Source organism: Lepus europaeus, chromosome 7 (genome assembly GCF_033115175.1).
Source record: "Lepus europaeus isolate LE1 chromosome 7, mLepTim1.pri, whole genome shotgun sequence".
Lineage (NCBI taxonomy): Eukaryota > Metazoa > Chordata > Mammalia > Lagomorpha > Leporidae > Lepus > Lepus europaeus.
Window position 1 is genome coordinate 106,380,992 of NC_084833.1, and position 12,570 is coordinate 106,393,561.

The window sequence follows — 12,570 nt, forward strand, 5'->3', positions numbered from 1 at the left end:
AGCCTCCCGGCGGTGGCTTCACCGGCCGTAGGACGAAGCCCGCCCAGGCATGGCGCTTGTGTTTTCTGTTTGAATCTGGGGTGCACAGCAGTGGGTGACTCATAGCCTTTGATTCATTACTTTTCTTTATTCTCGAGGCAGACAGACAGACAGAAAGACAGACAGAGACTTCCTGTCTGCTCCTTCACTCCCCAGACGCCCACAATAGCTGAAGCAAGACCAACTGGGATCTCTCTTTTTAAAAATTTCAATTTTAATTTTTTTTTATTTTAATTTTTAATTAGTTTTTAACAGATTCAATGTGCTTTGTAGAAGCAATTCTTTTTTCCCCCAGAAAATTTTTATTTAAGAAATACAAACTTCATGCTTTCTATAAACACAACTTCAGGAATATAGTGATTCTACCCACCATACCCACACTACCACCCCTCTTCCTCCTCCCTCTCCTATTCCCATTTTTATTTTTCACTAAGATCTATTTTCAATTAACTTTATAGACGTACAATGACCTCTACACTAAGTAAATAGTTCAACAAATAGTATGGAAAAAAAAAAAAAAAAAACTGTTCCTCAACAGTCGAGACAAGTTCAAAGTCATTGCATCTTGAAGTATTAATTTCACTTCTATAGATTACTTTTAGGTGCTCCATTAGTTCTCACAGATCAGGGAGAACACATGGTATTTGTCCTTTTGAGACTGGCTTATTTCACTCAGTACGTTTTCCAGTTGTATCCATTTTGTTGCAAATGACAGGATTTCATTTTTTTAACATTTTTTAACCACTGTTAAAAAAAATGTAGTATTCCATGGTATATATGTATATATATATATATATATATATATCCCATAATTTCTTTATCCAGTCTTCAGTTGACAGGCATTTATGATGATTTTATATCTTAGCTGTTGTGAATTGAGCTGCAATAAACATGGGGGTACAGATAACTCTTTCATATGCTGATTTCATTTGCCTTGGGTAAATTTCCAGGAGTGGGATGGCTGGGTCATTATAGTAAGTCTATATTCAGATTTCTGAGGTATCTCTATACCATCTTACACAGTGGCTATACCAGTTTACATTCCTACCAATAGTGGATTAGGATACCTTTTTCCCCACATTCTTGCCAGCATTTGTTGTTTATTGATTTCTGTATGAAAGCCATTCTAACTGGGGTGAGGTAAAACTTCATTGTGGTTTTGATTTGCATTTCCCTGAAAGCTAATGACCCTGAGCATTTTTTCATGTATCTGTTGGCATTTGCTTTTCCTCTTTTGAAAAACACCTGTTTAAGTCCTTTGCCCATTTCTTTTTTTAAAATAAGTTATTTATTTACTTGAAAGTCAGAGTTACACAGAGAGAAGGAAAGGCAGGGAGAGAGAGAGGTCTTCCATCTGCTGGTTCACTCCCCAATTGACTGCAAAAGCTGGAGCTGCACTGATCCAAAGCCAGGAGCCAGGAGCTTCTTCTGGGTCTCCTATGCAGATGCAGGGGCTCGAGGACTTGGGGCCATCTTCCATTGATTTCCCAGGCCATAGTAGAGAGCTGGATTGGAAATAGAGCAGCCAGGACTCAAACCGGTGCCCATATGGGATGTTGGCACTAGAGGCAACAGCCTTATCCACTATGCCACAGCGCCAGCCTCTTTTGCCCATTTCTTAACTGGGTTGTTTTGTTGTTGAGTTTCTTTATATATTCTGGTTATTAGTCCTTTATCAACTGCATAGTTTGCAAATAATTTCTCTTTTTCTGTAGGTTGCCTCTTTGCTGAGGGTTTCTTTGGCAGTGCAGAGGCTTCTCTGTTTGATGTGATCCCATTTGTCCATTTTGTCTTTGATTGCCTGTGCCTCTGGGGTCTTTTCCAAGAACTCTTTGCCTATGCCGATGTCTTGCAGGGTTTTTCCAATGTTCTCTAATAATCTGGTGGTATCGGGTCGTAGATTTAAGTCTTTGATCCATTTTGAGTGGATTTTTGTGCAAGGTGTAAGGTAGGGTCTTGCTTCATACTTCTGCATGTGGAGATCCAGTTTTCCCAGCACCAGTTTTTCAAGAGACTGTCCTGCTCCAGAGAATGATTTTAGCTCCTTTGTCAAAGATAAGTTGGCTATAGATGTGTGGGTTGATTTCTGGCATTTCTATTCTGTTCCATTGATCTCTCCATCTGTTTTTGTACAAGTACCAGGATGTTTTGATTATAGTTGCCCTGTAGTATGTCTTGAAATCTGGTATTGTGGTGCTTCCAGCTTTGTTTTTGTTGTATAAGATGTCTTTAGTTATTCAGGATCTCCTGTTTCCATTGAATTTCAGCATCATTTTTTCTATATCTAAAAAGAATGTCCTGGGCCGGCGCCATGGCTCACTTGGTTAATCTTCCACCTACGGCACAAGCATCCCATATGGGCACCAGGTTCTAGTCCTGGTTGTTCCTCTTCCAGGCCAGCTCTCTGCTGTGGCCCAGGAAGGCAGTGGAGGATGACCCAAGCACTTGGGCCCTGCACCACATGGGAGACCAGGAAGAAGCACCTGGCTCCTGGCTTTGAATCGGCACAGCGCGCTGGCCATAACAGCCATTTGGGGGGTGAACCAATGGAAGGAAGACCTTTCTCTCTGTCTCTCTCTCTCTCTCTGTCTATAACTCTACCTGTCAAATAAAAAAAAGAATGTCCTTAGCATTTTGATTGGTATCATATTGAATCTGTAAATTTTTTTGGTAGTATGCACATTTTGATGATATTAATTCTTCCAAGCTGTGAACATGGAAGATTTTTCCATTTTTTGTGTCTTCTTCTATTCCTTTCTTTAATGTTTTGTAATTCTCATCGTAGAAATCTTTGACATCCTTGGTTAAATTTATTCCAAGATATTTGATTTTTTGTAGCTATTGTGAAAGGGATTGACCTTAGAAATTTTTTGTCAGCCATGGCATTGTCTGTGTAAACAAAGCTACTGACTTTTGTGTATTGATTTTATATCCTGCCACTTTATTGGAACTCTTCTATGAGTTCCAATAGTCTATAAGTGGAGATTTTTGGTTCCCCTATATATAGAATCATATCATCTGCAAATAGGGATAATTTGACTGCCTTCTTCCCAATTTATATCCCTTTGATTTCTTTTTCTGCTGGGGTCCTGAGTTGTACCCGTCCACACCCTCCACATAGGTCACAGTGACCCTCTAATTTGCATGGAGTTCCCTCTGCCGTTCTCTCCTTAACTCTTCCCTGAGGCTTATAGATATAATTCTAAGAACACATTGATATCCCCTCCCTCCCTCCCACTCAACTGGAATCTCAATCCTGTCTCCACATGGTTAGCAAGGACCCAATGACCTGAGCCACCATTGCTGTCTCCCAGGGTCTGTATCAGCAGGAAGCTGGAGCCAGAGGCAGGAAGCAAACCCAGGCGCTCTGATATGGAACACTGGCATCTTAGTCACTAGGCCAAATGCCCACCACTGATTCATGACATTTTTCACTCTTGGTCCATATCAGGACCATTGTAAGTTGCAAGCTGGTTAGTTGGTTTTAGCAATGTAGTAAGCTTCCATCAGCCCACCATCCCCAAGAAAAGCTAGAATTTAGTAACCTACCTCCAGCCAAGAGATCCCTTGATCTCACACATCCATCCCTGCCAGGGCCAGTGGACAAGTCTCTTTTATTTATTAATTCAACAGATACTGACCGTATGTCTTGGATAGGCTAGGAACTACTCTAGAAGCCACCCGCCAAGGTAAACTTCATCCCAAATGCCATGATCATCATTCCCTTGCTTTTTCATGAGATTCTGTGCTATATGTAGTCTTTGGGAACTTAACATTTTCCCCAGATACTCAACTGCTAATGCCATCCTACTGTCTTGTGTCTCTGTAGTTCGTTTGCCTTGACTACAGCTCGACATTCCACGGTGTGACTGCAGCACAGTCAGCTTCATGAAGGCTGACCCGAGACTGAGTCCTAAGCCCGAGACCTGTCCACTTCCTCTTTCAGCTCATGTGTGCTTATTCAAAACTCACCACTCACATGCACTCAGAAGACATCAGGGGTGCAGTGACTAACAGGAGAGTCACAGGGCCCACCATTCTGCTGACAGTCGTGACGGGTTTACGTTTTCTCCCTCTCTTGCTTGCAAACAGGAATGGAATGTTTTCCACAACCATGACTCAGTGGGTCGCAACTGGGAACAAGCGAGGGGTCACCACCATCGGTGCTGAATCATTGAGGTTCCAGAGTGGGGAATCCAGGGCCCAGAAAGTGCAGGCTCTAAGCCTCCTTTGTTGCTTTGTGCCTCAGCTTCCAGCACAATTCCAGGCCCATCAAAGGGGTACAATATTTGTTGAATATCTTGCTAACTTCAACTAACATTGGCACATGTGGGGTTACTGCATGGGGTGCATTTTGCCTAGTGGTTAGGACCCCACCTGAAACACCTGCACCCCACATTGGGGTGCCTGGCTCCACACCCAGTTCCAACTTCTTTGCTGGGCAGCAGCAGGTGATGACTCAAGTAGTTGAGTCCCTGCTGCAAGTAGACCTGGACTGAGTTCCCAGCTCCTGGCTTGGGCCTGGCCCAGTTGTTGTGAGCATTTGGGGAGTGAACCAGCAGATAGGAATTCTTTCTCTTTGTCTCTGTCTGCCTCTGCCTCTCAAATAAACAAAATAAAAATATTTTAAAGGTCATAGGAAAATGGATTTTCAAGATAAGTTTATTTTGGTGCACAAAATTCTGAAATCCATGTGTCGTTGTTATATAAAATGAATTTGCATGAGCTTTTCAAAGACTCCTCATAGGCACGGATTTCAAAAAAATTTTTGCACCAAAAGAAACATGCGTTGTTTTCCATGAACTTTTGGAAGCACCCTGATGCACACAAGTAGACGTGGTAAGAAGGATGACTGGTGGATGCTCTGAGTGCCCACCCCACCCTGGTCCCCTCCAACTTTCTGTGACTCAGCAGACAACCCACACAGCTTAGCAGACACCCCAAGAGTGCCCAATCATTGTCTCCCAAACACCTATGGAATCTTTCTTTTTCTATATTTATTTATCTATTTTATGTGAAAGCTAGAGAGACCAACAAAGAGTGATCCTCCCTCTGCTGGTTCACTCCTGAAATGCCAGCGACAGCCAGGGTCGGACCAGGCTGAGGCCAGGAGCCCAGAATTCAATCTGGGTCTCCTACATGGGTGAAAGGAACCCAAGTACTTGAGCCACTCCCTGCTTCCTCCCAGGGTATGCATTAGCAGGCAGCTGGATTGGACGCAGAGGAGCGGGGATTCGAACCAGGCACTCTTAATATGACACGCAGGCATCCAAAGTGGTGTCAAACACCACCCTGTTTGGAATCTCTCTGCCACCTGTCCACTCAGTTCCTCCAGGACCCCAGCTTCTTCCTGCTTGTTTGGCTTCTTCTTGTCATGCAAGGCCCAGCTCCGGTGTCACCTCCCCAGAGTGGCCCTGACCACCCTGACCCCTCCCCTCCACTCTCCCCACTCTGAGTCTGCCCCCGGGGAGCTGTCTCCTCTCACCCTGTTTACTCTCTGCGTAGCACCCATGCCTCTCTGGTTTCGATTTCTAGTTTAGCTGCTTGTGGCCTGTCCCCTCCCCATACCCTCACCCTTCTCTGGAATGCAACCCTCAACTGTCGTGGGGTAGAGGTGTTCTAGCCTGCCACAATGGTTTCTTATTTGTTTTCGAATCCATAGCTCCTGGAGCATTGTCTGGGACAATGTCACCACTGTATGGTTCCTTAGTTTAGTAACGATTTAACTTGACTTGACTTGACTTGACTACCGCTTGACTACCAGATGGTTACAGTGATCCTTTTTACCACTGACCTGACTGAATTAGGTGAAAGGACTTGATAAACGGCTGCCTCCTAACTGTGTAAGTCATGCTGGCTTGGCCATTACCTGAACGTGCAGTGCAAGGTCCAGTGTGTCCTCATCCGCAGCCCGGAGGTGGTCCCCTCTGTCCAGCCCTGGTGATGACGGCTGGGGGTGAACCTCGCGCAGTGCAGAGCCCAGGGTCCAGTTCAGTTCATTTGAATGCTTAGCAGGTAGAAACCCGATGCTCAACTCCGAGGATACAAAGGCACTAAGAAGAAAGAAGGACTAGAAATGAGGCTGCTGACATGAGCAGAGCTGTGAAAAAGACCTGAGCCAGGGAGCAGGCACTGTGGCGTAGCAGATAAAGACACTGCCTGCAGTGCCAGCATCCTGTATGGGCGCTGGTTTGAGTCCTGGCTGATCCACTTCCAATCCAGCTCTCTGCTATGGCCTGGGAAAGCAGTAGAAGATGGCCCAAGTGCTTGGGCCCCTGCACCCACATGGAAGACCTGAAAGAAGCTCCTGGCTCCTGGCTCCGGATCGGTGCAGCTCCGACTGTTGTAGCCATCTGGGGAGTGAACCAGCGGATGGGAGACCTCTCTCCCTCTATGCCAGACCCTGCAGACACACAGAAGATGCAAGGACAGCAGGGAGGGAGCACTCTGGGGAGCACTGGCTCTTTCCACTTTCCCTGGAGCCCTTAGGAGCAGGTGCGAGTTCCCTGCTTTCCAGAGGGTGCACCTGAAAGCTCAGAGGTTGAGGATCTCACCCAAAGGCACACAGTTAGCAGGACACAGAGCCCGTATCCCAGTCCAGCAGGCTCCAGCACCTGGCCAGACCTACTGTGAGCGTCCCCAGCAGACCGACTGGGGCCAGGGAAGAGAGGAAGGGGCACGTCCTCCTCCTACCAACTGCTGGGTCCACCGTGCTTAGTCATGCAGCAGGCAGCACCCAGGGACCCCCCCCCCAACCTGGAGTACCCGCCCAGTGGTTAGCAGAGGCCCTCTCACTCTGGGTGAGACTGGAAAACTTCCCACCAAGCAAAGTACAGGGTCGTGCGGCCCCTCCAGCCCCCGCCCAGGCCGTCCTGTCCTCAGCACAACCGGGCAGGCAAGTCCCTGGCTGCAGCCCTGCACGGTGAGCGGAGTGCAGGCACGCCAGAGCCTGGGCTAGCCCGGGAAAGGGGAGGAGCAGAGTTTCCTGGGAGGCACAGAGAGTGAGGGAAGGGTTCAGAAGCTGTGGACGTGGGTAGCTTCCTCCTTTAACCTTTGCCTGGCAGGAAAGGGGCTGTGCGTGTGAGCAGCTCCTGCAGGCGATCTGTGTGCCTGTGTGTGCCAGGCAGGGGTGTGAGAAGTCCAAGAAGTGCCTCTGTGTGCATTTGTGCTCAAGTGTCATGGCGGCCCAGCACCGCTCTCCCAGAAACATCGTCTTGTTCTGGCAGCTTCTTGGTGGTGCTTTTGCTTGTCTGTTTTATTGGTATAACGTGCATTGAGTAAAGCAGTCATATCTGAAGCACACCGCTCAGTGAGTGCCTGCACATACAAACACCCACAGTTCATGTAAAGTGGACGCTGTCCAGTATCCCAGAGGGCTCCATCCCATATTGGCCCCACCTCCCCGAGCAGTAACCACTGTTCCAACGTAACCTTAACTTTGCCTCTTAAAGTTCACAAACAGAATCATACGGAGCATCCTTTTCTGTGTCTAGTTTCTTTTCTTCCTTGTATCTATAGATTCATCCACACTATTGCATTTAGCATTGGTTTGTTCTTGTCTATAGATGAATTCTATTCAATTGTAAAGTATACCACGTTTGTTTCTGTACTGCACCAGTGACTGGCAGCTTTTCCAATGCTCAGCTATTTGAATAAGACTATCCTGCGGATCCGTGTACAGATCTCATATCAGACACATGTACTCATTCCTCATGGTTACATCTTGGTGCAGGATTCCTGGGTCATGGGATCACAGAGTAGTCACATGCTTGCCATTAGCAGAGTCCGTCGAACCACTCCCCAAGGTCTCTGCTGATTTCCATTCCAGCACCGAGGTCTGAGCGTCCCCGTGGCTTCACACCTGCACCAGCGCCTGCTATTGTTGGCGTCTCTAACTGTGGGCGTTCTGCTGTCTGTGCAGAGCTTTCCGCTGCGGCTGATGAGTATGCAATTGAGCATCTTCTGGCCAGCAGTAGCCACTTTGCATCCGCCTTTGTGAAGTGTCCAGGTAGTCACAGAAATACAATATCTGTAAAAACAGACAACCCTGGCGCCGCCCATGTTTATCTCAGACACATTCGCAGCTTTCATCAAATTTGTGTGGTGTTGGTTCATTGTGGTTTTGTTTGTTTGTTTTTGTTTTGTTTTGTTTTTGACAAGCAGAGTTAGACAGTGAGAGAGACAGAGATAAAGGTCTTCCTTCCACTGGTTCATCCCCCAAATAGCCGCTATGGCCAGTGCTGTATCGATCCGAAGCCAGGAGCCAGGTGCTTCCTCCTAGTCTCCCTCGTGGGTGCAGGGCCCAAGCACTTGGGCCATCCTCCACTGCATTCCCGGGCCACAGCAGAGAGCTGGCCTGGAAGAGGAGCAACCAGGACAGAACCGGCGCCCCGACCGGGACTAGAACCCGGAGTACCAGTGCCGCAGGCAGAGGATTAGCCTAGTGAGCCACAGCGCCGGCCTGGGCTCATTGTCTTAAGACACTTGAACTTTCTCCAGAAATAGGCATTACGATGACTTGGAGTTCCATCAGCTGTAAGGATGGCCACATCTAAGTGTTCACGTGCAGGCTGTCAGACAGACTGAATTGACTTCCACGAGAATCGTTTCAAAAGTTAACTTCCTTACAGGGCTAACATGGGGCACTTACTCTGACTCTGGTTCATAGTGTTTTTCATTATGTGCTGTGAATTTTGGCTCGTTTTAAAAACTGTCCCCTTTAGTTCCATTCTGGCCTGGTCATCCCTGCAACATTGTTTAAAAATCCCAAGCACTTTCTCCTTTATGATATCTGAGCCCCTGTGACCTATTCTCTGGATCACAATCCTTGTAAATAGTAATAAATGTTAGCACTGTGTGTCCAAAAAAAATAGACAATTTGACAAAAAACAGACAACCGAGCAGAATCATCTTGCGAAACCAGCAACACACACAACCCAGCCACCAGCTGTCTCCACAATGGCTAACTACAGTTGCCACAATTAGTGAACTAGCCAGACCAAGTCACATGGGTACCCGAGTGGATGTTTCATTTTGCACCAATTATTTAGATTTCGGACACACTCCTGACTTAGATTCCGCGGGATAAAGGGAATGCAAATGAGAGCCAGGAACCGCTAGCTCCAGCCCGAGAAGTGTGCTCACTCAACTCACCGTCTCTCCTTCCGTTACAGGATCCCGCCAGCGACCAACCCCTGAATGGCATCGGTAAGCTCAGGTCTGGCCTCCCATCATCCGCCTCAGCCTCCGAGCTGCGGTTACTCCATGGTCACTACACCGCTCTTGGGCGCCCCCATCACCACCACCAAAGTCGAAATGCTTAATGCTGTGGGTGCCATCCATCGATCTGTCCACCCATCCATCCATCCATCCATCCATCACTCCACAAACAAATACTAAGTCACTGAAAAGCCTGGGGTTCGTTCTAGAGGTAGGAGGCCCACTCTAGGGAAGCAGAACAAGCAAACCTAAAATTCCGAGAGCAATGATTCTCCCACTGAATCATTCAGCTATTCGTGGTCTTCTTCGTTCCATAAAACCGCGAGTGCCTGCAACACGCCAGGCCCAGGGCTGGATGCTGGGCGAGGGCAGTGGGAGAGATAGCCAAAGCCTCTGCCACCAAGGAGTTCACAGTCTGGCCACACTCAAGGAGCCATGGACAAAGGCATTGTTGCTGGGAGGAAAGAAAACAGCAGCGCTTTCCTGACTTGCAGGGGAAAAATAAGTTAGTATGATTATCTCATATTTAAGGGCTTGTTCCCTCCCCTTTTCTAAACCATTGATACCCACTCCTGATAGCTCTCTGGGTCAGCAGAACACATGAGCAAGGAACAAACTAATAGGAACAGATCCGTGAGAAAATGACAGCACCTGCTTCCTCTCCCAGCTTATATATAGCTAAGTCCAGGGTCCCAAGTTAACACTGATCACAAACATCCTTCCTGGCAAGTGGCATAGCACCTGGTTTGAACTCCGGATCCAGTATGTCGATAGATCGTGATGTCTCCAAAGAACACCAGGCTTCCCAGCGCTTCACCGTCTGAGAGCTCCCAAGCCAGAAAACCAGCCAAACGTGCAGCCAAATGCCCAAATGCAACCAAAGATCCAGGCTACCCAAGTGGTCAGGGAGGGTGCGTGGATCCGGCCCCGGCAATGAGGAAACAACCACCGAACACGGGAGGGGTGAGGGCCTCGGCGTGGCCGGGAAGAGCCCCTGCTCTCCAGACACAGGGCTGAGAGTGAAGTCAGGACCAGGGACGAGCCTGCCTGCGAGGGCTCAGGCGGGCCAGTGAGGCCCGGCAGCTGGATCCGCTTGGCTGCGCACGTGAGGCCAACTCCCGGAGAGAAGTGCAAGCCACGTGTGGGAGGCACAGGAAGCCTTCGCAGGGGGAGATGCCAGGGCAGGAGCAGTGTTTTGGGAAGCTCTGTCTAGCAGCAGTGGGCAGGACAGGCTGGAGGAAGGAGCGACGGTGGGCGGGCAGGCTGTTCATAGCTCAGTGGGTTCCGAACTTGAAGTTGGTAGGAAGCCCCTTCCCTTTCCACTGAGGATCCCTGGGGCCATGGGCACTGGGTCCCAGACACAGAGTCTCATGGCTCCCCATGGCTCATTTACTCTCAAAAACAAACCAACTCCAAAGCTGGGTGCTCACCAAGTAAGGCACGCACTCATGGAGGAACAAAGCCTCGTGGAGGCGGCGGCAGAGGAGAGAAGATGGCTCTGAAGGCGGCTGCTGGAGCTCTGAAAACAGGACCAGCCTGCGTCCCTGACAAGCAACGCTGGGCCAGGTCCCGCAGTCCACAGCCAGCACCACGTGCAGGCGTGCCCGGCGCCTGGCCTCCGGCTCTGAGGAAGACGCATTTCCCAAGCTTGCCTTTGCCAGGAGATGCATTCCTATCAGCATAGGTGCTCAGGAGAACAGAGTCCAGGCAATGCATTCGCTCACTCGGCGGCTATTTGTTGAGTGTCTGCAAGGAGCCGGGCCAGCCGTTGTAGGCAGCAGGGACCCCGCAGGGAACGAAACAGGTGGAAGTCCTATCGTCACGTCACGGAGTCTTCATTTTAGGAGAGGTGGGGGAGACAGCAAATACACAAAAGGTGTAAGACAGAGTGTGCTGCAGGCGGTCAGTGCTTTGGGGAAGAAAGAAAGCAGACCAGGAAATGTTGGATTGCATTGACTGGTGTATCTCTAAGACGACACTGAAGGGAGACTTGAGGGAGGCCAGGGACCAGAGAGCCGGCCTGTGGCTTTCCAGGGTCACTCCTTCTCCCACCTCCCTGGAGAAGTCCCCACAGCACCTCTGGAAAAAACCTTGCCCTGCCACTCACCAAGAACTCATCCGGCAAGGCTTCCCCCCGCCCCTTCGTCTTGGAGAGCCGTGTGAAATGGACACGTCGTCATTCTGACCTCCGCTTTAGGTTCCTCCCTGGTTCCCTAATCCCACTCTTGTGTCCTGGGAGTCGTCACTCATCATCCGATCATTTCTCTCCACCTTTGGCCCCAAAACTCCCGATGACTCCTCACGGCACCCGGGATAAAACCCACAGCCCTCAGTGCACTCTTCCAGTGTCTCCACCCATAGCCAGCCACGCACCTGCCCACATGCAGGCACCGCCTTCTGTTCATACTCGTGCTTCCACAGGTGCTAGTGCTGGTCCAGCCCCACTGCCCCTGCCGCTCCCCATCTCTCCCTACGTTAAATGTTTTCCCATCTGCCCTCGGTGGGTCTGTGTGTCAACACGCATCATCTTCCCCTGGGGGCCAGGCATCTGTGTCCCTGTTTACCTCTCCTGCCTGCCCCAGAGTATAGTCTCCTTAAAGACAGAGATCACGCTGGAGACCAGCTGTTGTGGGGCCCAGTTGGAGACGGATAGACTCATTTCCAAGTGTTTTTTAAGCCTCTGATACTGTGCCGGACACCCCTCCCCCCTGGAGCTCATAGTTGAATCAGACAGAAGTCAAGAAAACCAAATGAAAACATAATGAGCAGGTACCTGCCCAAGCACATGCCTAAGAGGCTCAGACCTCTCCCAGGGCAGGTGCAGGTCCCACTGCACAGGGCCAGCCATCCCCTGACGGGCTAAGGCAGACAAACAGGAGATGGCCTGGGCTGCAGGCTCCTCTGAGGGCACATGTGAAAGCTAAGCTAAGTCCCGTCTGCAGGACCAGCGTCCCCCAGAACCACGGCCCCGGCACTCCTGCTGCAGGCGGCAGGGAGCGAGGCCACGGGCCCGGCCTGCACAGGCACCGAGCGCTGACCACTGCCCCTTCCCTCTGACCCTTGTCTTCCTGCAGATGCTGCTCCCCTGCGCAAGCCCCGCACCTCGCTGGAGAACTTCAAAAGGGTGGGGGTCCCCATCATCGCGGCCCTGCTGAGCCTGGCAACCATCATCATTCTGGCTGTCCTCAGTAAGTGGCAGCCCCCACCCATAGCCACCTTCAGCTCCCACCCGCACAGGCGTGAGCGGGTGATCTGCCCGACGCCTTGCAGGAAAATCTTGTCCCTACCCCTGCTTTGAACGAAGCCTTCTTC

General features: G+C 49.7%; 1 protein-coding gene across 1 annotated transcript in view; it reads left to right on the forward strand.

Moving 5' to 3' along the window:
* The window catches only part of TMPRSS4 (transmembrane serine protease 4), a 38,426-nt gene that overhangs the window by 11,894 nt on the left and 13,962 nt on the right, over positions 1–12,570 (forward strand). Inside the window, exons 2-3 of the mRNA XM_062197610.1 lie at positions 9,213–9,246; positions 12,333–12,446. Of these exons, the coding sequence (XP_062053594.1) occupies positions 9,213–9,246; positions 12,333–12,446 (148 nt within the window). The remainder of the gene's footprint in view (positions 1–9,212; positions 9,247–12,332; positions 12,447–12,570) is intronic.